The sequence below is a fragment of the Delphinapterus leucas genome, chromosome 1 (assembly GCF_059928025.1).
Source record: "Delphinapterus leucas isolate spDelLeu-1000000601 "Yukka" chromosome 1, BTC_Dleu_Yukka2, whole genome shotgun sequence".
Taxonomy (NCBI): Eukaryota; Metazoa; Chordata; class Mammalia; order Artiodactyla; family Monodontidae; genus Delphinapterus; species Delphinapterus leucas.
In genome coordinates, this window is record NC_143129.1 from 150,002,731 (window position 1) to 150,029,426 (window position 26,696).

The 26,696-nt window shown below is 39.6% G+C and overlaps 1 protein-coding gene across 1 annotated transcript in view; it reads left to right on the forward strand.

The window, feature by feature from the left end:
* AGBL4 (AGBL carboxypeptidase 4) overlaps window positions 1-26,696 on the forward strand; it is a 590,265-nt gene that overhangs the window by 23,071 nt on the left and 540,498 nt on the right. Inside the window, exon 3 of the mRNA XM_089912066.1 lies at window positions 24,434-24,695. Within this exon, the coding sequence (XP_089768192.1) occupies window positions 24,434-24,695 (262 nt within the window). The remainder of the gene's footprint in view (window positions 1-24,433; window positions 24,696-26,696) is intronic.

The window sequence follows — 26,696 nt, forward strand, 5'->3', positions numbered from 1 at the left end:
TTGCTGGACTGCATTACCTTTGTGCTTCTTAGAGTTGCTTTTGTAGAATTGCCCTTTGACATATTGCCTTTGGCCTGCATTGAGGGACTCCATAAAAATAATATTATGAATTTTCTCAGTGAATTTACTCTACAGATGGTAAGAAAAAATTTCTGAAAGCATGAGAAAAATTTGTCAGATTTCATTACCAGGAAAAATTATAAGTAGTTGGCTTATTTTTGCCCCAAGCAGCTAGATTATTTTTTATTTTATTAACTGTTAAGAACATATGACTTTTCATAATTCCTTCTTTGCTTTGGCTACTAGGAAACTCAAATTTAAAACCTACTTCTAATGAGTACACATAACTTTATGGTATGCATCTGTTTGTGATGACTTCACTTCAAACTTTGTTTCATTTTCCTCCCCATGATATCTTGTCTTCATTTCCTGTTTTGTTTATTATTTGTATTTCTCTTATGTACATTTCTATAAGTCACCTGAAATTTATTTTGGACCTAGAACTGCAAGCACACGCATACACAGACACAGACACACAATGACATTTTTTGTCATCATGAGGTCAAAGGTCCAGGAAATTAACTGACTTGGTCCCTTTTTTCATGTGTTTGATATAAAGCAAATAGATTTTTTCCCTGATATTTCTAGATTTTTATTGTAAAAGATATATTGGCTCAGTTTGTTTTGGTTTTTGGTTTTTGTTTTACCATTGCTTTTTTTTTTTTCTTTTTTTCATCAAAAGTGAGTGCGCACTGAGTTTAAGTAGAGAGAGAATCTCTGGCTACCTGAGGACAAGATTTGAGACCCACTATTAGGTTTGATTTGCTCTCTCCCCACAATTTGTCCTAGAAGACATTCCTTCTCCTAGAATGATACTCGTGTATAATCACACATATGTAGAAGATCCATCAAATAGCAAGGTTCTGAGGTAGTTTGAGGGAGATTGTAGTCCAGTTACCCCTCTCTATTGAATTATTAAATATTGGTTTTGGGAGTCAGGTAGATTGGGTTCAAAATCTAGTTCTTCTATTCAGGAGCAGTAAGACATTGACATATTACTAAACTCCTCTCTCTCTCTCTCTCAAATACTTTATCTTTAAAAAGGGGATAATAATTCTTATATCCCAAGATTACTGTGAAGTTTGAACAAGGTAATGGGCTTAGCCTGGGCCTAACACACAGAAAATGCTCATTAATTGGTGGATATTATTACTATAATGACCACTACTACTAGTCTTATCCACCTTTATATCTATTCCCTGCCATTGCTGGGTGTCCTGCATACGCATGCAGGGTGTTTATCACCATTGAGTTCATCTATTCAATTCAGTTATTGTGCCAGAAACTTCTAGATGTTGAAAACGTAAGTATAGACATAGAGTGTCTGCCATCAAGGAACTTACACCCTAGTGGAGGGAAACAAAATGTCAGATAGTGATAAATGCCACGAAGAAAATAAAACAAGGGAATGAAAGAGAGTGAGTGTGGTTAGGGGTCTAATTTAAATTAAGTGGTCAGGAAAAACTCCTTGTGGGGTGACATCTGGAAGATATCTGAAAAATGAGAAGGAGTTGAGAGAAGAACATTCAAGAGAGAGGAGGAGAGGAAGCAGCAAATAAAAAGGCCTTGGGATAGGAATGAACTTGATGTATTTGAAGAATAGAAAGAAAGCATGTCGGCAGAACAGAGGAAAGAAAGACAGCAGTGCAAGATAAAATTGGTGGAGGTCACATCATAGTTATGAGTTTAGCCATTTTTTTTTTCATCTGCATGGGAAAGCATAGAAGTTTCTAAGCAGGTATATGAAACGATCTGATGTTAACTTTAAAAACCTGTTCCCTTAAACAGTATGCAAAATCTATCTTCCCATTCTTTTTGCTCTGCTGAGAAATTCCTTCATCTTTCCTTTATTCCTTGGTGAGCTCTTAACCACCCATCCATCAAGGCCCAGCTCAAAATGGTCTAAATGACCTCCCATGTCACATATGATTTCTCTGTGCCCCCATTGCATGTGCACACATCTCTATCACAGAACTCAGAACACTTCTTATCATGGTTAGGATGCCTGTATCTCTTGCAAGACTGAATTTCTCAGGGCATGAGGACAAGACTGTGTCTTATTAATCTTTAAATTTCCCATACTTAGAAAAATGCTCCCACAGAGAAGGTGCTGAATGTGTGCTTGAGTTTTGCATTATCCATATAGACCTGCTTTGACTGACTCAGGTAACTGAGAATTAACCAAGTATTTTTGCTTTTTGTGTTTTTGGCTGTGCCGCTTGGCTTATTTCCCCAGCCAGGGATCGAACCTGGGCCCATGACATTGAAAGCACCGCATCCTAACCACTGGACCTCCAGGGAAGTCCCTTAACCAAGTTTTTTAATTGGAGGTAGCCAGGTGGGGCATACTAACCTCATAGGCAGGGCTTCAGTTCTCTTTTCTGTAGCCTGCATCTGTGGGCTGCTTGGCATTCAGAAGCACTTTTGATCAGCTGAGGCTGTGCTCCTCCCAGCGACATGGACACTGATACAACTATATTCTGACTGATTTACAGGTAAATAGAGATGCAGTTTTCCACCAAAACTAGTCCAGAAAGAGAAAAGTTGCCACCCCTTTCACCCTTATCCTCCCAAATACACATTTACAATGCTGGGAATCTATCTTCAGCAAGCTGGAAGCCTTGAGCTGGACTGCAACTCATTTTTGAGAAATACCACCTTCTGTAAGGTCTCAGCCCAGAAGGACCAGAACCATTGCTGAATTCATTTTCCAAGTCATTCCTGCCTCTGGGACTGATGCAAACCATGCTGTCTAATAATTCTTCCATTAAGACCTCTCTCCTTTCATTTGCCTCTTGATCCCATCACCTTTGTCTTCACTCCACAGGATTTATTTTCTTCTCATCTTTTTTCCCTTATTGCAATAATTTGTCAGTTTGCAGAACACTTTCTCAGGCTTATGCTTCAAAATGGAAGACCAGCTTGGGGAGAAAGGTGTAGTCTCCCTGATCTCTCTACTCTCACAGCCCTCCTCTTTCCACACTTAACACCACTTTCCAACACCTTCCCCAAATTTCAGACCTACCTCAAGATTCCCTCTAGAACTCTCCCAGAAAGGATTAGGCCAGTTGTGAGAACTTTTGATAGGAAGCTGGTTGCTTTTCAATAGTCCTACCTGGAAAAAGAACCTACCTGTTTCTTCTGTTTTAGCTAACATTTCTCCAAAGTCCACTATGTCATCTCAGGTAACGTTACCTGGATCTTCTCGCTCCCTTGGTGCCATCACAGGCAAAGCAGAGGATGCAGATGTAAAGCAGGAAAGGTCGTTTGGAGAAAGTGGAGCAAATGTCTAATACATTTGACTGATGATATTCCTTAGTCTTGTATTCAAACCCCACCCTATTCCCTACAGTTGAATTCAAGCTCCTCTTCAGACTCCTCACCAATGATTCCCACATAAAACCTATGCTTTAGCTTCATGGTGTAGTTACCTTGAATACATGTCTTGCATTCTCACCTCTTGTCCTTTTCATATACACTCCCTCTGTCTGGGAAATCTTTTCTCCCATTTGAATTCCTCTTCAGGAATCCTTCTGCGATTACCTCACCTGTCTCTCCTATGAAGGTCCCCATTACTTAGTAAGGTAGTGTTCTGTTTAAGTGTTAGCTGTGGAGTTGAAGCCCTGACTAACTGCCACTGGCTAGCTGTGTGATCTTAAATGGCATCTCATGTGGACACTGTACGTCTCCCCCACTGCACACTTCTTATTCAATCCAAGGAGCAGCTGAATGTCTGAGCTGCCCCTACAAAGAGGTGAGACAGGCAGAGGCTTACGTAGTATGAGTTGAGGCTGTCATGTGATATGAGAATTTTCCTTTACTGGCCTTTGATTAAAGCTTTGAAGATCTCTTATAAAATTTCATTATAAAGAAATTCTTAGAATCATAACCTCATAGACTTTAGAATCCTAGACTGTCAATTCTGTGAGGATCCTTTGAGCCTCAGTTAGTTTAATCTTGTTTTGTTTTGTTTTTAATCTTCTTGTTTTATAGTTTGATAAATTGCTTTTCAGAGAGGTAAATAAGTTGGCAAAGACCATATATGTAATTCAAAATTTCTTTATCAACATTATTCATCAACAACATAACTTTAATTATCTAGAAGGCAAATATGTCTTATGTTGGTGGGGTTTTTTTTGTCTCAATTAAATTGGTTATGTATAAGTGTATAAGATAGTTTCTTTAGTTACTAAGAGTAGAAATGTATTCTTTTTAACTTAGACAAAAGGAAATGCATTTGAAGGATATTAGGGACCTACAGAATCATGGGAAATGGAGAGAGACCTGGACTTGAGGGTGAACAAGAAGTGAAGAGCTTTAGCACCAGGGAGAGGAAACCACAAAAAAAGTGGCCTTTGAGTGGAGCAGTCTGGTTGGGAAATGAAGGATCACCAAGTCTTTCATTATTTTCTCTCTCTTCAAGGTACAGATTCCATGGAAGTCATATCTGATTAGCCTAGACAGGGATAAGTGCTTTGGCATGGGATGACAAGGCCTTTTTCCCTGTGACTCCAGCAAACTGTACAAATGAAGAAGGAGTCATTTAAGTATAGGAAATAGTTTGCTATACTTTGTTTCCTTTTGTTAGGAAGAGGAAATATATGCCAAGCAGCCAATATTTACTAATGCCAACTACAGTAAGAATCCTTCATTCAAAGAGAGTGAGGTAGATAATACCAATAGCTCCCAACTGTAAAGCTCTGGTGTATGTCAGGGACATTACATGTATTTTCTTATTAGATCCTTTGAACATATCTGAAAGAAAAATAATATCATTCCCATTTTAAAAATCAGAAAACTGAAGGTAAAAGAGAATAAATCAACCGCTTGCCAAAACCTGGATTCAAAACCAGAACTAAAATCTATGCTCTCCCTGTTGCTCCAAGCCTTCATGCATGTGAAGAGGCTAATGCAATTCCTGGCACCTAGTAGGTCTCTGTCCTGGAGGAGCAGGAGCCTCAGGGAGACATTACTGGCACTTGCTTCCCCCCAGAAATCCACTGGTCTTCACTTTATTTAGATGTTACCTCATCAGAAAGGCCTTCCATGACCACCCGGTATAACTAACATCACCCCCTTCCATTACTTTCTATTCCCTTATCCTTACGTTGCCTTTTTTTTCTTCATAGCACTTATAACCTCCTGACAAATATGTATATAAATATATAAATAATGTATAAATATATATATTAATATACCATATATTTTTTTTTCTCTCTCATAAAAACAGGGACTTTGTTTTATATAGTAATTTATCCTCAGCATTGAGAACTGTGCTTGATAAATCATTGTTTGATCAATGAACAAAACACATATAACTGGAAGAGCGGTTCTCAGCTTTGCCTCTAACCTCCAGTGTGGCTTTGCCCAGTCACTGATGTCTCTAGACTTCAGTTATAAAATGAAAGGCCCAAACCCACCCACTCCCACTTGCCTTGTTTCTTGCCATCTGAATTCTGTTTATCTGTTTGTTTGGTTTTTGCATATTGTGCCTCTCTGCTAGCTTTCTTTTGCAGAAAGCACTTTTGAAGAACTAAAAATTGTTTGAAAGACACTGGACTAGATGATCCCAAAAGTCCCATCTCTCTATGAAAGTGTATAGTTGTGTCAGTATAAAGAGTTAATAGACCTCCCAGATAGATTACAAAGAAAATCTTTCAAAGGACAATTATGTATTTCTTATTGGAAGAAAATAAAATGTTCCTCATCTCCTATACTTCTGGTTCCCAAATTTCAGGAAGCTGATAGATGACTTGTGAAGTTCATTTACTCATTTCAGTTACCAAAAGCTCTTTATTGAGTCCACTTTATTATTTTAATTAACATAATAACCCTGAAAAGTGGGAGGTTGTGAAATACAGGAATTTAGAGCTTCTGAGATTAATAAGTCCACTGAGGTATGAAAGCTCTTTCACATAAAGTTTTAACTGTGAAGATCCACTGTGTAGAAAGGAACCTGTACCATTCACCGACAGGTGATGGGTACTGAGAAATGGACTTAAACACTGTCTTCCATGTGATGAAGACCAAAATGTCAGAGCTGACTCCTATGAATCAGCATTTCAACCAGTTATGTCAGGAGCTCCTTTTAAAATGTAGCTCAGACTATTTCATTACTCTCAATATCTCTACCCTACGTGGCTTCTCACACAAAACTCTTACTAGGGGCTGTAAGCCCCTATAAAATGGTCTCCTCTCTCCCTTTCTACCACTCACCTCCTCACTTATTCCTGTTTAATCATACTGACCTTCCTGCAGTTCCTAGAGATACACCAAACTTGGACCTCCATGCTTGTTGTTCCCTCTGGGCCACTATTTTCTTGGGGATATGTATAATATAATATAATATTGAATAAATACTGAATATAATATTGAATATAAGGTAGTATAATAATCCATATACATGTGGATTATTTCCTCACATCATCCAGTTTCTACTAAATGGTTGTCTCCGTGACCACCCTAATTAAAATTGCCCCCTCCATTACCCTCTCTCCCCTTACCTTGCTTTATTTGTATTCATTACACTTATCATTACTTTACACTGTATTATGTAATACATTGATTTATTTGTTTGTTTATCTCGCCTTCTCACAATTTAAAAGTTCCATGAAAGCATGGAATTGCTTTTTTACCTCTGCTTCCCCAACATCTAGAAGAGTGACAACATGGGAAGCTCTCAGCAATATTCATTGAGTCAAAAAGGAAGGAAAGGGTGAAAGGAAGGACGACATCAAGGTTGATTCTGAGGTATCTGACTTGTACGATTGGACAGATGGGGATGGTGGAGCTGCTTACTGAGTTGGGAGGGCCAGGTTTAGGGGAGGTCAGGAGATTCATTATATTCAGGTTGAAACTGAGGTAATTTCGAGACATTCAAGAAGAGCAATTAGGTTGGCAGATGGATAAGATGAGCACATAATTTATCATCATCCCAACTGAAAGTGAACAGGGAAACTAAAAATAAAATTTTATATATTTTTGAAATATTTCATGTATTGACCACCAATTGTTTTCTTTGTTGGATTTACAAAACAATTATTTTAAAAATCAAAATTCATTCTAAAAGTAAAATTAATATACATCCATGTACATTAAAGCAAAATTTTTTTAAAACTTACATTTATTTTCTTAAAATAGCACTGTTATTTTTGGCATACATTTACACACTTTAATCAGTTTTTTAGTTACAATGACATACTATGTCATTGGTATTTTTATGAAAAATATTTTTTCTAATATGGTTTTATTATTTTTAGTTTTTGATGTCATTGCCTTCAAGTCTTCTTTAGAATTGAATTTTTATGGTTAACAAGTTTGAAATTCTTGACACATTCAATTGATTCTCCTTTATAGATCATAATATTCTTAAATAAAAGGCATTATCTCTCTAGGTACTGAGGTACCTGGTAGAGTTCAGCAGATTCTCCCAAATTGAGGACATTCTCAGTTACAAGCTTTTTAGTATTGAAATATATGAACGTTTCAGTCCAAATATTTTCATAGTTACTATCTTGTTTACTCCTTTCCAAGAAATTTTCTTAGATAAATTTTTTTTATAAAACAACTTTTGTCAAAGTGCTTTTCCTTGATTCTTTTAAATTTTCACCAAATGCAGGTGCTACAAAATTGTAGCCCTTCTCAATTTCATTCCACTCTGGTACAATATATAAATATCTAATTAAAAATAGGAGCTTCATCAAAAAAATTATCCTCCTAAACTGAGGTTTCCCAAAGTATGATCATTGAATTTCAGAATTAAGTCTTGTATTTCAATTGTGCTTTCATCATTTAATTTGTGCAATTCCTCCCTTGCTTTTGTAGAGATAAATGTCATGTCTTCCTATTTGAAAGCTTTGTTTTCAGTAATTGCAATTTGATAAAAGCTTTAAAAATTAAAATACTTTGGTGCTTCATTTGTTGAATACTTGATTAAAGATTTCCAATTGATTTTGAACAAAATGCAACCAAAATTCTGTCCTCTTTTAAAGACCTCATTAACAAAATTTAGGGGTCTCATTAACAGCAAAAACAAAAAGCAAACATAAAAACACAGCAAAATCAACGTTGATTAACAAAGTGGCTTATTAAAAAGCTCAAAATCTCTAAGATCCCACTGATGGCAGACAGTAAAGAAAAGAAACATGGTCTGCCTTCCTGAAGCTTAATAAAATTTTGTTTGTGTGTGGTTTAGCATTAGCTTCATAAAAAATTGTATAGTTTACTTATTTTGTGTAAATTTTGAGAACTGTGGTTTCTGTTTTGAGGGTAGAAAATAGAAGCTTGTTTTGGATGCAATTTTGATTTTTATGGACACCTCCAACCAACTCAAAATAAATTTCTACTCCATAGGTTTGTTAATTTAACAAGTACATTGCTTTTACCAAAATTTGTGTTCATATTATCATAACCAAAAAAATAAGTAATTTTATCTTTCATGTTGAACTTTATTTTACTGAATTAACAGTATCATTCCCACTAAGGCAGTATTTAGCCTTCAACAGAATGAATTTCCAAAAGCTTTACTTTGATTCCATGAATTGGGTGAAAATAACTGAATTACATTGAAATTAAGTTAAATTATTTTCTATTTGAAACACCTGATGACACTGAGATCACATTACTGATTTTAGTTCTTATGCTAACAGAGAAAAGACATTAACAGCTACCACTTTATATACAAGAAAACTTGGAATTAAAGCTGATTGAAATGATTTTAGAAGAACAGTCATGCACTCTAAGTAAAAGTGATAGCACACATCACTTTGAAGTGAGGCTTTTCATTTGAAGTACATTGCTCTAAAATAATTTCAATCATTTTTGTTCTATGGTTCTGCTTTTATATATGTAAATTATAGTCTTTGGACATAAGTTTTCTTAAAATAACTGTTAAACCAAATAGATGCTGGTGTTTCTTCAGCAGCATTGTGTCTTCTGGTTTTAATGTGGCCATGTTATCAGTACACCCCCTACAGTGGATCATAAATACTTACAAACATCTTATGCATGTGTCATGTTTATCACTGAATTTCATGAGGAATGAAAAGTTAGTACTCAGCTTTCCTAAAATATGCACTTTTGTATTTTTGAGCTCATTGCTGGTGAAATGTTTATTGCACAAATTGTTTAGGAGTAACCAAAAAACAAAATAAATAATTTTAGATTTGCACCATATGATAAATATGCTTAGAGCAGACTATTCTCTATAAGCAGGACTGGTCAGTCTCTATTTCCCAAACACATTTCACATTTGCCTAACCTATAATTTTCCATATTTCTGATTGATCCCACCAACTAGTGACCTTGAGACTCCATTCATCTGGCAGGTTGCTGCATGGGCCACGGCATGATTGTCTAGCATAGCCAGTTACCAGTAGTGAAAACACTTTTGAATATATCTCCCACCACCATTTGGGAACTGAAGGAGTTAACTGCCTTCCTGTATCTTGACAGACACACTTAATTTTATTAGAGAGCCCATCTCCTTGAAAGAGAGGTATTGGTTACATTGGGTATGGGAAGGATCTGGGACAGAAAACAGGGTTATCACTGTTTTCTTTCCTAACTCTGTGTTTAAATGGTTCCTCATCCCTTGTCACCTTTTCTTTGGTCCCCTATCCTACCTGCTTTGTCCATTTCATACCCTAAGCACACTTAGTATGAGCTTGGAATGCATTATTCTGAATCAAGAGAGTGTGATGCCAGCTATCCGTCATACAGAGCATGGTGATAATCACAGTTACCATTGTGAGCACCTGTTATGTGTCGGGTACCAATCTCATCTCTAATTGTCAAAACAGATCTGTGAGCTAGATATTGGTTTCATTTTATAGATGTGGAAATCCAGGCTCAGGGCTACATGACTGATAAGTCATGGAAGTAGATTAGAGCCCAGGCCCATGTTCTTTCTACTGTACAATGACTACAATTGTAAAGGGCATCAAAAGCTGGAATTGAACACAGCTCTGTCTATTCGTTCTAACCCAGCTCTGCCTGACGTATTTATTCATTCATTCAAGAATATTTATTGAGTGCTGTTGTATAATAGGCTCTGTGCAGGAGGACTGTAAGGAGATTCCAGTCTAGTGACTTCATATCCAGAACCCTTATTATTATTCCACCTATGATGGAGCAACAAAATAACTTGGATACAAAACTTGAGCGCAAACCTGAACAAGTTGCAGGTACAGCTGGCCACCCCATCCCAAAGCACCCAGCATTCGGATACTGCCTCATACCCCATCTTATAGCCCAACAAACGATCGTTTTGAAAACATAGTCATTTTCACCTAAGAGTCATAACAACCCTAAGAGGGATTCAGGACACATTTTAGTAACCACTTTTTACACAGAGGCACCAAGAAAGGTAGAGTCCTGCCCAAGGACTGCAGCTTAGGCTAGCACCCAACTCCTAGCTCTTTGTCCAGTGTCCTCTTCTTGCCTCCTCTCAGGAATCTGGATTGGAGAAGATAGAGTACATGACTTAGAGTCTCTCTTTGCCTGAGGAGCCTGTCCTTGGAGTTTCTGACTGCATTAGCATTCTGCCCGCAGCCACATGTAGGTAGGAATATTGTTGCTGTCCATGACCGTGGGGAATAATCCGTCTCAGCTATTCCCCGGCTCTAAACTAGCCAAAGTAATTGGGTTTAATTTTAATTTTTTTAATGGCTTGGAATTAATAGAAGCAGCTGCTGACCCAGTGTGTGGGTGTCCTTCTCCAGAAGGCACAGACAAAAAAAAAATCCTACACATAAAATAAACTCTGAAAAATAAACAACAGAGTGTGTAGGACAAAAAGGTTAATTCAAGAATCGAGCAGTGTCTTTTATCAGAAACTCGGCTGGCAATATGTAGCTCTGTCTCTCTCCTCCCACCACTAGTGCCCATCAACCCCTGATAAGATGGTAATCTGATTAGACAGTGGGTGTATAAATGTGTTGCCTGTAGCTGAGCACTCCCTCACTCTCTGTTTCTCCCCCTCCCTGTGACTCACCAAGAGATTAGCTGTGACAAAGTGCGGAGAAAGATAAGAATAGATATGCTGGTGACAGGAGCACTATTATAATTATTTGGGGGAAGATAGAATTGGAATTAGGAGCAGGTCCTCTTCGCCTAGGGAGGGTAGATTTATAATGTGGGCAGCCATGCTGGTGCCTGGCTGTGCCAGACGCCTGAGAAGAAAAGGAGGGGCCCACTGGCTCAAGCCAGGAGATGGTCTGGGTTGTTCCAGCCAAACGTAGACTAAAGGCCATCTGTTGTCATGGATGACAAACCAGAGATTCAGCTGCCCTCATGAAGGGAAGAGGGATGAAATCTTTCTTCAATTTCAAACGTATCTGGGAAACTGGATGCCAGTTTGCTCCCTGCCTCTGGGTAGATGAAGAAGGGGAACTAAGAGACTGTTTCTGCAGTTGCTGGGTGAATTTCAGATTTCACCCAAATTGTTGGGTGAATTTCACAGCCTTGGTGTGGTGGAAAGAATATGTGTTTATCAGTCAGACAATAGTGTACATCAAACAGGTAGCACATTGTTGGCATATAGGAGGTGTTTAGTATATGTTACTCCCTTTGGAGGTGTCTGAATGACTTGGTTTTGTATACCTCCTTTAGGATGTACTGCCTTAAAAGACAGATTCTTTGTTATTTTTTCCCTCTCTGCTAATTTGGAGAAAAAAGTTTGTGTCTACTGTCAAAGAACACCCTGGGGTTGGAACTCATCTAACATCCATATTTTCTGCTTAATCAGAAAGGAAATTAGGGCTCCTGTCTTTCAGGGGTCTTGAGGAGGGGTCTTGAGGAGGGGTACACCTTCAGGTCCTGGGCTTTCTCCTCTTCCTCTGTGCTCTGGTAACCTCCAAAATGATGCATTGGGAACTTGGCTGATGGTTTGGACAGAGGCAGAGAGGATGGAAAATGGGAAGGAATCATCCATCCATTCATTCATTAAACCATAAATTCACCTACTCATTCATTCAACAAACATGCTTTGAGCTCCTCTTCAGGGTCAAGCACTGTGCTAAGTGCTACAGATTTTGAGATGAATCAGAAATACAGGAGTTTCTGTAATTACTATTTAGAGCAATTAGTTATTCCTGGAATTGTTGACGAAGACTTCAAAGAGGAAGTGTCATTTGAGCTGGGCCTCACTTCTCTACATAGGAATGCACTATGTAGAAAAGTATGGGAAAGGCAATTACAGATAGAACAGCATTTAAAATGGCATGGAGGTTTCTGAAACATAATGTATTCAGGGCATGACTCACAGCTTCACATGGAGAGAGCATAATATACACACCTTGGTGTGGCTGAAATTATTTACTCTAATATGTTAATATCTTAAAGTTCACTCACAGTTATATTCATTTATCCAATTCATGAGCATTTTGGAGTACCTCCTCTATTTAAGGCTTTGTATAGATCCTCCAGAACCAGATGAACAATATATGCTTCCTGCCCTCAAGGAGAACTCAATCCAGTGGTGGAGAAAGGCATATATTCAAGTTGATATAATGAAATAGAGGCTATAGTAGAGAAGTATACACAGTATGATTGTGAACGTGTTCAGTATGTACATGCATGCAGCCTGTGTGTGTGCGTGTGCGTGTGCGCTCACTCAGCCACATATGCATGCATGACTGAATCCGAGGATGTTGGTTACCGCCTCCTTCACACATGTGGAGGGCTTCTTTAGTCATCAGGATGGACCCAGGATGATGACTTGTCTCAAGAGCTGGATCACCCTTTAGTCTCTGAGTCCTGAGAGCACACACCACAGGCCTTGGAATCAACCTGCATCTCTGGCAGGATCAGGTGTTAGATTCTTTCCTTTCTGGAGTCTTCTAGGGAGTCATGGACAATCTGTTTCTCTTAAGAAGTATTCTTGACCCTACCTTCATTTTTATCATATCATTTAGGATAAAGGAATAACTTCAGAGGACTATTGTGAAGATTAAAGGAGTTAATATATGATGAAGTACTTAGAATGGCCTAAACAATTGTTATATTGTTTCCATTGATATCCGAGACTGTCTGTGCTAAATGGAATCAGAAGGTTGCCTTGTTTAACTTAATATCAAGTACAGGAAACTTTTTTTTTTTTTTTTCGGTACGCGGGCCTCTCACTGTTGTGGCCTCTCCCGTTGTGGAGCACAGGCTCCGGATGCGCAGGCTCAGTGGCCATGGCTCACGGGCCTAGCCGCTCCGCGACATGTGGGATCTTCCCAGATGGGGGCATGAACCCGTGTCCCCTGCATCGGCAGGCGGACTCTCAACCACTGCACCAGCAGGGAAGCCCAGGAAACTTTTTATGAGATCCCTTAAAGCTTCCCATGTACTCCCTTGTAACATAGACCTTTCTACTTTCCCTTCAGCTGAACGTTAAAGAGTCTCTACTTTATACTGAGCTAAGATCTACCTACCTATGACGCCTACCATTTATCTGTGGAGAGGAGTCTTCTTTTCCTTTTACAAGTGCTTTTAAAATAAGCAAGTACTATTTGAAACTTCTCTGTACCATTTCTAGTGAGAAAGAGAGGGAAAGGTAACACTGTTCCTGTTTTCAAGAAGGCTACCTTCTCTTTGAAGAAATCTCCACTTCCTTTTGTTGCTTATTGTTAAGGGACAAACCGGTGATAAAACTGTTTTAATATCAAGTGTCAAAGTAGAGAAAAATTAATGATGGATGAATAACCAGAGAAGACTTCAGAGAGGAGGTATGTTAAAGGATATAGGCATTTATTTATACATTCTTTTGTTTATTAATTATTTAGTTTGTTTAAAAAAATATTTAAGGCTTTATTGACAACCTACAATATGCCACCTCTATGAGTAAGAGTTTACCAAGTAGGTAAGGTATCTGGCAGGGGAAGCAGTACAAGTGGAGAAAAGATCAAACACAAAGACACAGAGGTACTGGAGGTATGGCACAACATTTTTAGAGAGCTGTGAGTAGTTCAGTATGAATAAAACATAGGGTTCAAGGAGGGAGAAATGACTGACGACGCTGGAATCACAGGGAGATCTCGGGGAGCCTTTTGAGGATAAGAAGTTGTTTGAAGAGTTTTTAACAGGAGAGTACTGGTCAGAGTACTGTCAGACAAGATTTCTCTGGAAGCAGAAGGTAAGGCTATGAATTGGTGTCAAGGGGAGAAAGGCAGGTGGCAAGTTACCATAGGGATGATGAGCACAGACTTTGGAGTCACGTTAGCTTGCGTCTAGTACAGGCTCTGCTGCTTACCAAACTTGCAACCCTGGGCAATTTTTGTTACCTCTCTGAGCTTCCATTTTCTTAGCTGTGTAAAGGGGATGTTAACAGCCCCTAGCTCATAGGGTATTGTGAGGATTCAGTGATAATGCGTATAAAAAATTTAACACCATGCCTGAGACATAGTGAAACATAATGAGCAAAATAAGAGAAAAACCATAAGTGCATTCCAAGTGAGAGACACATTTCTCCTACACAGCTTCATTCCTCTTTTCCTTTATTCTTTGTGTTACTTTGCTTCCTCATGAATTTGGCCTGCTGAATTCTTCTCAAACAGATTTTCGTTAGTATCCTTAGCAGAGTCTGGAACATTAAGCCCTGAGCAGCATCTCAGCTTTCTTGCATGATCACCGCAGTGTCCATTACCTTCAGTCTGCCTTCAGATCAGGTTAAGCATCCAACCTACTCAGGAGAGGAGCTGGGACAGCTGCAGGCATTAGATGAATTCTCCTGGTAGCACATGATCAAATTTGGTGGAGACGGCAGGCTCTCAGAGTCAAGTTGCTAAACTTGGCTAGAATAGGAGAAAACTGAGGTGAGTGAATTTAAAGCATGGATCTTAATTGAATATACTAGTACATAAAGACTTGAAAACATCGGTGTCATAACCTGAGGGGATTGTGACTGTAGGAATCGCTTGTATATGAAGACACACTCACCTTGTGCTCCAGGAGACTCAGACTCAGACCTCTGAGTCAGGGCCTGAAGCAACTGTCACAGACCATTGGCTGGAGACCCTGAGGCTCATTTACTTCTACCACCCTAACATTTCTGCATGTTCAGTCACATCACAAATGTAGACCATCATCTGTTCTTTTTATACCCTTATCCCTGCGCTGGTCTGTTCTCCCTCTAATCTTGGTTTTCCACTGATCCCTCCTCTATCCAAAACCTTCTACTTTTTCCTATGAAACTCAACTCCCAGGTTAATAATCCCCCTTGGACCCCAGTGTTTTAATCCACTGCTTCCTTTACCTCTTGTCTTCCTTTACTTCAGTCTATGGTATGTGATACTTAACAAATATTTGCTGAATAAAACAATGAACTAAGGCCTGACTATCCTGGAGCCCATTACTTCCCCCTATGCCTTCTCAGGAGCTGCTCATTCTCCTACATTCCGTGTGCAGAAGGATCTGGAGGGGACTCTTCACTCCCCATTTTCCTTCCAGGCCATTCCGTGTCTATTTCATCACTGGTACCTCCAAAATTTCAATATAGGAGGGTTTAAGGTAGCAATTGGGTTAGAAAGGAGGAGTGCCTAGGGGGTTTGCTTTAAAGCTATATTTGTGTCACAAGAAGATTGTTTTTACTTGCATGTTTATTCCTCCTGGCTTTGGGTGTAGGAGCAAAATGGACTCTATTTGTGGGCCTAAGCACACCTCTAGACAGCCTTTGATACTACCGTGGACTTTTTTTTTTTTTTTTCTTTACGGTACGCGGGCCTCTCACTGTTGTGGCCTCTCGTGTTGTGGAGCACAGGCTCCGGACGCGCAGGCTCAGCGGCCATGGCTCACGGGCCCAGCCGCTCCGCGGCATGTGGGATCTTCCCGGACGGGGGCACGAACCCGTGTCCCCCGCATCGGCAGGCGGACTCTCAACCACTGCACCACCAGGGAAGCCTCCAACTACCGTGGACTTTTATGTGAAAAGCCCCGTTCCTTTATTGCTTAAGCTGTCCTCTCTACGTCCCGTCCTCATCATTTTTGGGTTCCCACCCATGGCCCATCACATCAGCCACTTTTATCTAATAGTCAAATCTATCTGATTTCCTATACTTGTGCAGCCACTACCCTGTCCTTCTGATCACTCTCATCTATCCCTTGGACTTGGACAATCATGGTACTTTACTTCTTTCACTGACTTAAAGGTATCCTGTGACCTCAGGATAATGTTTAAATTCTTTAACGTGTCCCATCATGTAAAGTCGTCCCTTCACACCTGCAGATGCAGAACCCATGGATGTGGAGGGACAGCCGTAGTCCCTTTCTAATATGACTTCTGCCTTTCTCTTCAAACACATTTCTCATGATTTCCCTTCTCATTCTTTGTGCTTCAGCCATGATGAATTCCCTGCAGTTCCAACATTTTACTTGTTCCTTCTTGCCACCTGGCCTATGCCAGAATCCCGTAATTTACCAAGAGGGATCCTGGAAAAGTGTTATAAGTACTGATTTAGAATCAGACAGAAACAGATTTGAATCCCAGTTTTGTCATTTACTAGCTTGAGAGAATGGGTAAGCTCCTTAACTTTTATGAACTTCCATGGCCATATCTTCTAAGTGGGATAACAATAGCGTGGATGAAGCCTGCCATATCAGTAAACAAAGGGTGTACAGCCATCAAGTCATCAGCCATTGCAGTCACCCCTGACTGTGCACCCTGAGGGATTCAGGATGGAAAAAAACAGGATACTGGCCCTATGAAGTTAAAGTGCATATCAAAGGAATGATTTCAATGAGCCCAGACTCTTGTCTTCCCATACATAGAAAAGTGCTAAATTCATTAACTTGAGATGTCTGTTTTTTTTCTTTAATTAACAATAATCTTTTGATGTTCCCATTACCTGTTTTCCACTTAATGTTAGGGTGAGATTCATGACAGCCAGGGCTACAGGCAAGCAGTACAAGCCCAAACATGTACAACGTCAGTGCCATGTAACATTGGCTCTTCCACGGGAAGCCCATAGCCTTACCTCCCACCCTGGCCACCCTGGCCACTGAGGCAGCCTCAGAAAGACACCAAGGTAGAAACAAGATTCTGCAATAAACTGCTGGAATGTTACAATGCTTTGGAGCTTTTAACAGTTTTCTCCAGGCTGCCCTACCTGGAGCCAGCACCATTATTGTTTTTTTCAACCTCAGCTCTGACACCCTCCTCCTCACACTTTCCTCCATATGCCCCTTTGCCCCTTGGCTTCCCAGGTGAATGACAAGCCACCGCACGTGAGCCTTGCATCCTCCACCCACTATGCCAGAACCCACCCCCCAAAACATATTTGCCCTTAAGGAGCTTCCAAACAGATCCTAGTGGATGAGACTTAGGAAGCAGCCAATAAAAAAAGCAAGACTTGCTACAAAATGTAGGAGCCAAACAGGCCTGCTATTATCAGTGGACAGTCATGGAAAAGGCATAGTTGAGACAGGTTTTGTAGGATTAATAGGATTTTAAGAGACACAAATGAGAGGCATTCTCTGCAGGGAAATCGTGCATAGTGTGGATATTATACAAATGAGGAGGTGCAGTGAGCCTGTGAAGTGGGTTAACGTAAAGATGTTTTGGGAATTATGACTGGACCATTTTGCCTTTTCTCATGTATGTGTTTCAGTGTTGCTTATTGGAGAATGAGCATGTTAGCTTAGCAGAATTGCCTACACAGCATATTTTAAAGCAGTATTTCCCAAAGTGCTTCTGTGTAAAATTAGTTTCATGGAATGCTCTATAGAAGAATAATAGTAATAATTTAAAGAAATGTTGAATATTCTTTTTCTCTCCCTTGAATATTCACAAAGTGCATGAACTTATTTTAAAGTATCTGAATTAGTGTTATAATACTAAAACCTGACTTCCCTGGGGAAAGTAATCCTCCCCTATTTATGTCACTATAGCATCACACTCTTTCCCCTCAAGACACTTTTGAGTCTGTAACTATATTGTATATTTATTTAAAATATTTTATTGACTGCTTCCCTACCAGCATATATACTCCATGAGGACAAATACCTGGCTTATCTTATTTACCATTTTACAGAGGTAATCTAGCACAATGCCTGGGTATATAATATGTGCTCAAAATAAGAACAAATGATGAATAAAAGTTGTTCATTTTTAACTTTGCATGTTTAAACACTTTATAAAGGATAGGGCTGGAATTTGAACGAAGTACTGCCAGATTCAAGTCTCTTTTTTCTTTTTTTTTTGCGGTACGCGGGCCTCTCACTGTTGTGACCTCTCCCGTTGCGGAGCACAGGCTCCGGACGCGCAGGCTCAGCGGCCATGGCTCACGGGCCCAGCCGCTCCGCGGCATGTGGGATCCTCCCGGACCAGGGCACGAACCCGTGTCCCCTGCATCGGCAGGTGGACTCTCAACCACTGCGCCACCAGGGAAGCCCCTCTTTTTTCTTTTTTAAATTTAATTTTATTTATTTTTTTATACAGCAGGTTCTTATTAGTCCTCCTTCTTATACACATCAGTGTATATATGTCAATCCCAACCTCCCAGTTCATCACACCCCCACCCCCACCCCCTGCCACTTTCCCCCCTTGGTGTCCATACTTTGTTCTCTACATCTGTGTCTCTAATTCTGCCCTGCAAACCAGTTCACCTGCACCATTTTTTCTAGGTTCTACATATATATGTTAATATACGATATTTGTTTTTCTCTTTCTGACTTACTTCACTCTGTATGACAGTCTTTAGATCCAACCACGTCTCAACAAATGACCCAGTTTCGTTCCTTTTTATGGCTGAGTAATATTCCATTGTATATATGTACCACATCTTCTTTGTCAATTCGTCTGTTGATGGACATTTAGGTTGCTTCCATGTCCTGGCTATTGTACATACTGCTGCAGTGAACATTGGGGTGCATGTGTCTTTTTGAATTGTGGTTTTCTTTGGGTATATGCCCAGTAGTGGGATTGCTGGGTCATATGGTAATTCTATTTTTAGTTTTTTGAGGAACCTCCATACTGTTCTCCATAGTGGCTGTATCAATTTACATGCCCACCAACAGTGCAAGGGGGTTCCCTTTTCTCTGCACCATCTCCAGCATTTGTTGTTTGTAGATTTTCTGATGATGCCCATTCTAACTGGTGTGAGGTGATACCTCATTGTAGTTTTGATTCGCATTTCTCTAATAATTAGTGATGTTGAGCAGTTTTTCATGTGCTTCTTGGCCATCCGTATGTCTTCTTTGAAGAAATATTTATTTAGGTCTTCTGCCCATTTTTGGATGGCTTTGTTGTTTTAATATTGAGCTGCGTGAGCTGTTTATATATTTTGGAGATTAATCCTTTGTCCGTGGATTCGTTTGCAAATATTTCCTCCCATTGTGAGGGTTGTCTTTTTGTCTTGTTTGTAGTTTCCTTTGCTTTGCAAAAGCTTTTAAGTTTCATTAGGTCCCATTTGTTTATTTTTGTTTTTATTTCCATTACTCTAGGAGGTGGATCAAAAAATATCTTGCTGTGATTTATGTCAAAGAGTGTTCTTCCTATGTTTTCCTCTAAGAGTTTTATAGTATTTGGTCTTACATTTACATCTCCAATCCATTCTGAGGGTATTTTTGTCTATGGTGTTAGGGAGTGTTCTAATTTCATTCTTTTACATGTAGCTGACCAGATTTCCCAGCACCACTTATTGAAGATACTGTCTTTTTCCCTTGTATATCCTTGCCTCCTTTTTCATAGATTAGTTGACCATAGGTGTGTGGGTTTATCTCTGGGCTTTCTATCCTGTTCCACTGATCTGTATTTCTGTTTTTGTGCCAGTACTATACTGTCTTGATTACTGTAGCTTTGTAGTATAGTCTGAAGTCAGGGAGTCTGATTCCCCCAGCTCTGTTTTTTTCCCTCAAGACTGCTTTGGCTATTCGGGGTCTTTTGGGTCTCCATACAAATTTTAAGATTTTTTGTTCTAGTTCTGTAAAAAATGCCATGGGTAATTGGATAGGGATTGCAATGAATCTGTAGATTGCTCTGGGTAGTATAGTCATTTTCACAATATTGATTATTCCTATCTAAGAACATGGTATGTCTCTCCACCTGTTTATATCATCTTTAATTTCTTTCATCAGTGTCTTATACTTTTCTACATACAGGTCTTTTGTCTCCCTAGGTAGGTTTATTCCTAGGTATTTTATTCTTTTTGTTGCAGTGGTAAATGGGAGTGTTTCCTTAATTTCTCCTTCAGATTTTTCATCATTAGTGTATAGGAATGCAGGAGATTTTTGTGCATTAATTTTGTATACTGCAACTTTACCAGATTCATTGATTAGCTCTAGTAGTTTTCTGGTGGCATCTTTAGGATTCTCTATGTATAGTGTCATGTCATCTGCAAACAGTGACAGTTTTACTTCTTCTTTACCAGTTTGGATTCCTTTTATTTCTTTTTCTTCTTTGATTGCTGTGGCTAGGACTTCCAAAACTATGTTGAATAATAGTGGTGAGAGTGGATATCCTTGTCTTGTTCCCAATCTTAGAGGAAATGCTTTGGTTTTTCACCATTGAGAATGATGTTTGCTGTGGGTTTGTCATACATGGCCTTTATTATGTTGAGGTAGGTTCACTCTATGCCCACTTTCTGGCGAGTTTTTATCATAAATGGGCATAGAATTTTGTCAAAAGCTTTCTCTGCATCTATTGAAATGATCATATGGTGTTTCTTCTTCAGTTTGTTAATATGGTCTGTCACATTGATTGATTTGCATATATTGAAGAATCCTTGCATCCCTGGGATAAATCCCGCTTAATCATGGTGTATGACCCTTTTAATGTGTTATTGGATTCTGTTTGCTAGTATTTTGTTGAGGATTTTTGCATCTATATTCGTCAGTGATATTGGTCTGTAATTTTCTTTTTTTGTAGTATCTTTGTCTGGTTTTGGTATCAGGGTGATGGTGGCCTCATAGAATGAGTTTGGGAGTGTTCCTTTTTTGTAACTTTTTGGAAGAGTTTGAGAAAGATGGGTGGTAACTCTTCCCTAAATGTTTGATAGAATTCACCTGTGAAGCCATCTAGTCCTGGCACTTTGTTTGTCAGAACATTTTTTAATCACAGTTTCAATTTCTTTACTTGTGATTGGTCTGTTCGTATTTTCTGTTTCTTCCTGGTTCAGTCTTGGAAGGTTATACCTTCCTAAGAATTTGTCCATTTCTTCCAGGTTGTCCATTTTATTAGCATAGAGTTGCTTCTAGTAGTCTCTTAGGATGCTTTGTATTTCTGCAGTGTCGGTTGCAACTTCTCCTTTTTCATTTCTAATTTTATTGATTTGAGTCCCCTCCCTGTTTTGCTTGATGAGTCTGGCTAATGGTTTATCAATTTTGTTTATCTTCTCAAAGAACCAGCTTTTAGTTTTATTGATCTTTGCTATTGTTTTCTTTGTTTCTATTTCATTTATTTCTGTCTGATCTTTATGATTTCTTTCCTTCTGCTAAGTTTGGGTTTTGTTTGTTCTTCTTTCTCTAGTTCCTTTAGGTGTAAGGTTAGATTTTTTATTTGAGATGTTTCTTGTTTCTTGAGTTAGGCTTGTATTGCTATAAACTTCCCTCTTAGAACTGCTTTTGCTGCATCCCATAGGTTTTGGATCATTGTCTTTTCGTTGTAATTTGTCTCTAGGTATTTTTTTGGTTTCCTCTTTGTTTTCTTTAGTGATCTCTTGGTTATTTAATAACATATTGTTTAGCCCCCATGTGTTTGTGTTTGTTTTTATGTTTTCTGCCCTGTAATTCAGTTCTAATCTCATAGCATTGTGGTCAGAAAATATGCTTGATATGATTTGAATTTGCTTCAATTTACTGAGGCTTGATTTGTGACCCAAGATGTGATCTATCCTGGAGAATGTTCTGTGTGCACTTGGGAAGAAAGTGTAATCTGTTGTTTTTGGATGGAATGTCCTATAAATATCAATTAAATCTATCTGGTCTGTTGTGTCATTTAAAGCTTGTGTTTCCTTATTAATTTTCTGTTTGGATGATCTGTCCATTGGTGTAAGTGAGGTGTTAAAGTCCCCCACTATTTTTGTGTTACTGTCGATTTCCTCTTTTACAGCCATTAGCAGTTGCCTTATGTGTTGAGGTGCTCCTATGTTGGGTGCATATATATTTATAATTGTTATATCTTCTTCTTGGATTGATCCCTTGATCATTATGTAGTGTCCTTCCTTGTCTCTTGTAACATTCTTTCTTTTAAAGTCTATTTTATCTGATATGAGTATTGCTACTCCAGCTTCCTTTTGATTTCCATTTTCATGGAATATCTTTTTCCATCCCCTCACTTTCAGCCTGTATGTGTCCCTAAGTCTGAAGTGGGTCTCTTGTAGACAGCATATATATGGGTCCTGTTTTTGTATCCATTCAGCGAGCCTGTGTCTTTTGGTTGGAACATTTCATCCATTCACCTTTAAGGTAATTATCACTATGTATGTTCCTATTACCATTTTCTTAATTGTTATGGGTTTGTTTTTGCAGGACCTTTTCTTCTCTTGTGTTTCCCACTTAGAGAAGTTCCTTTAGCATTTATTGTAGGGCTGGTTTGGTGGTGCTGAATTCTCTTAGCTTTTGCTTGTCTGTAAAGCTTTTGATTTCTCTGTCGAATCTGAATGAGATCCTTGCCTGGTAGAGTAATTTTGGTTGTAGGTTCTTCCCTTTCCTCACTTTAAATATATCATGCCACTCCCTTCTGGCTTTTAGAGTTTCTGCTGAGAAATCAGCTGTTAACCTTATGGGATTTCCCTTGTATGTTATTTGTCATTTTTCCCTTGTTGCTTTCAATAATTTTTCTTTGTCTTTAATTTTTGCCAGTTTGATTACTGTGTGTCTTGGCATGTTCCTCCTTGGGTTTATCCTGCCTGGGACTCTCTGTGCTTCCTGGACTTGGGTGGCTATTTCCTTTCCCATGTTAGAGAAGTTTTCCACTATAATCTCCTCACATATTTTCTCGGGTTTTTTCTCTCTCTCTTCTCCTTCTGGGACCCCTATAATGTGAATGTTGTTGCATTTAATTTTGTCCCAGAGGTCTCTTAGTCTGTCCTCATTTCTTTTCATTCTTTTCTTCTTTATTCTGTTCTGCAGCAGTGAATTCCACCATTCTGTCTTCCAGGTCACTTATCTGTTCTTCTGGCTCAGTTATTCTGCTATTGATTCCTTCTAGTGTAGTTTTCATTTCAGTTATTGTATTGTTCATCTCTGTTTGTTTGTTCTTTAATTCTTCTAGGTGTTTGTTCTTTAATTCTTCTAGTTCTTTGTTAAACATTTCTTGCATCTTCTCGATCTTTGGCTCCATTCTTTTGCCGAGGTCCTGGAGCATCTTCACTATGATTATTCTGAATTCTTTTTCTAGAAGGTTGCCTGTCTCCACTTCATTTGGTTGTTTTTCTGGGGTTTTATCTTGTTCCTTCATCTGGTGCATAGCCCTGTGCCTTTTCATCTTGTCTATCTTTTTGTGAATGTGTTTTTTGTTCCATAGGCTGCAGGATTGTAGTTATTCTTGCTTGTGCTCTCCGCCCTCTGGTGGATGAGGCTATCTAAGAGGCTTGTGCAGGTTTCCTGATGGGAGAGACTGGTGGTGGGTTGAGGGGAGTGTTGCTCTGGTTGGCAGAGCTCAGTAAAACTTTAATCCGCTTGTCTGCTGATGGGTGGGTCTGGGTTCCCTCCCTGTTGGTTGTTTGCCCTGAGGCAACCCAACACTTGAGCCTACAGGCTAATGGCAGACTCTGGGAGGGCTCACGCCAAGGAGTACTTCCCAGAACTTCTGCTGCCAGTGTCCTTGTCCTCACGTTGTGCCACAGCCACGCCCCGCCTCTGTAGGAGACCCTCCAACACTAGCAGGTAGGTCTGGTTCAGTCTCCTGTGAGGTCACTGCTCCTTCCCCTGGGTCCTGATGTGCACACTACTTTGTGGTGTGCCCTCCAAGAGTGGAGTTTCTGTCTTTCCCAGGCCTGTCGAAGTCCTGCAGTCAAATCCCACTAGCTTCAAAGTCTGATTCACTAGGAATTCTTCCTCCCGTTGCCAGACCCCCAGGTTGGGAAGCCTGACGTGGCGCTCAGAACCTTCACTCCAGTGGGTGGACTTCTGTGGTATAAGTGTTCTCCCAGTTTGTGAGTCACCCACCCAGCAGTTATGGGGTTTGATTTTATTGTGATTGCTCCCCTCCTACCATCTCATTGCGGCTTCTCCTTTGTCTTTGGATGTGGGGTATCTTTTTTGGTGAGTTCCAGTGTCTTCCTGTCGATGATTTTTCAGCAGTTCGTTGTGATTCCAGTGCTCTTGCAAGAGGGAGTGTCCAACCTCTTTTGATCATAGATTGGTATATGTTGTTGTCCCTGGCCACCACCTAGGTTTCTTGATGTTACAGTTTCAATCTTGGGCATTTATTCCTACTGATTATATTTTGAAGCTTGAATAACTGTCTGATATGCCCAAATTTCTTTGTATCTTTCAGGCAAAGACTGCCACCTAAAAACGTTTACTACTACCGCTGCCCGGACCATAGGAAGAATTATGTGATGTCCTTTGCATTTTGTTTTGACCGAGAAGAAGATATTTACCAGTTTGCTTACTGCTACCCATATACGTACACTCGCTTTCAGCATTACCTTGACAGCCTGCAAAAGAGAAACATGGATTACTTCTTCCGGGAGCAGCTGGGTCAGAGTGTGGTAAGGCCCATTCAGAAATGGGAAAGCTGGGGGAGGAGCTTAGCACTGGTTTTTATTGAATGCAAATAATAGATATTGGTGCTTTGTAGACTATATGCTCTGGAAATTTAAAAAAATCATTGTTTTTTGTGTGTAATATTTTGCTACTATGGCCACCAGGAAGTCAAAGAATAGGATAAGGCAGTTGTGTGTCCTTCTGAATGAAGCTGATAAAGCTCTCTAACAGAATACAAAAGCTCTGGTGAATCCCCAGAACTGTGAGATAAAAAGAAGGCTCTACTGGGTGTTACAAAAGGTGTGAAAGCATTTTATGAGTCTAAGCTTACGAGATGAAGAATAAATTTGCTTTTTAGTGAATTTAACTTGACTGCAGTGTAGGTTAGCAGGTGGTGTGCAGTATGGTTGTGCTGTCCACAGTGTGTTCTATCTCTGCCATCTATTAGCTCCCCAACCCTTCCTTCCTCAGGTTTAGTTTTCTGGGTCTGGAGATTTCAGTCTTAAATTCTATATTAGTTTCTTATTACTGACATAACAAATTGCCATGAACTTGGTGGCTTGAAACAACACAAATTTATTATCTTACAGTTCAGGAAAAGTCTGAAATTGGCCTCTTTGGGCTAAAATCTAGATATCAACAGGTCTGTGTTCCTTCTGGAGGCTCTAGGGGAGAATTCATTCCACTACCTCTCCCAGTTTCTAGAGGCTGCTTGCATTCCTTGGCTTGTGGTTCCCTTTCAGTCTTCAAAGTCAACATTGACTTATCAAGTCTTTCTCATGCTGCACCACTCTGATGCTGAATCTCCTGCCCTCCTCTTTCACTTATAAGAACACTTGTGATTACGTTGAGCTCACGCAGATAATCCAGGATAATATATCCATCTCAAGATCTTTAACTAAATCACATCTGTAAAGTCCCTTTTCTCATGTAAGGTAATATATTCACAGGTTCCAAGGATTAGGACTTGGACATTTTGGGAGAAGGGGTGCATTGTTCTGCCTACCACACTTTCCTACTGTCTTTTCCTCTTTTTCTCCCTGCCCATCCCAGGATCTAAAAGTGTCCTTCACATTGGATGCATAGGTTTTGTTCTCTGCGGTCAGAAATACTTCAGTTGCTAGTAAAGAATATCTTCCCTCTACTCTAATCCTCTTCCTAACAGTGCTTCTGATGGGTGCCATGTATATCTGGTGCCTATATCTTTTGAACTGAGAATTGGGACACATGGTGTATTAGTCAGCATGCTAGTAGGAAACAGATGGCAGCCTCACATTAGGATAATTTGAGGAAAGCTTAATAAATGGGCTGTTTACAAGGTGCGGGCACCGTGTACAGAAACCACAGGGTATAGTGCAGTTCCCTGGGGCTAGTAACAGCTCAAAGGGTGTGAAGGGATGAAATGGTTAACAGAACCCAATAGTAGAGAGTCATGCAGTGGGCCATCTTGAGTGGAACAGTGACCTTCAGTTGAGGAAAAAAGTTAGCCTGAGATGATCCCATAGGGAGGGAGCTGAGAAAAATAAATACATAGAGCTCATTCTCTTACTTCCCTCTGATCTACTGCTAGGGGTTCCTACTGGCCAACCCAATTGGAAATCAGAGGGCAAGAGAGCCCACTGAAGTAATCCATACAGATAAGTTTCCCTGAACAAAGAAAATGATGGAGAAGGGCAGAGAGTGGTTGTAGAGAGCCAAATAGAACATATTAGTCACACGTGGTCTGATCAACAATGTATTACTGGAGACAGTAGATTATTTCAGATGGGACTGTTGGAGAAATCCTGAGATGAATGTTTGCCAGCCATATGACTTATGATATAAATTAAGAGAGAAAGAGCTTCATTCAATACTTGTGACTTTTTAAGTGTGGGATCTGTTCATTTCATTCTTGTGTCCACTGCAACCCTCTCTTAGATTTATGCCAGGCAGAATGTAGGTGTACATTGAATGGCTATGGAGTAAATTATTGAATGAATGAAAGAATGAATTAAGATATATCTAGA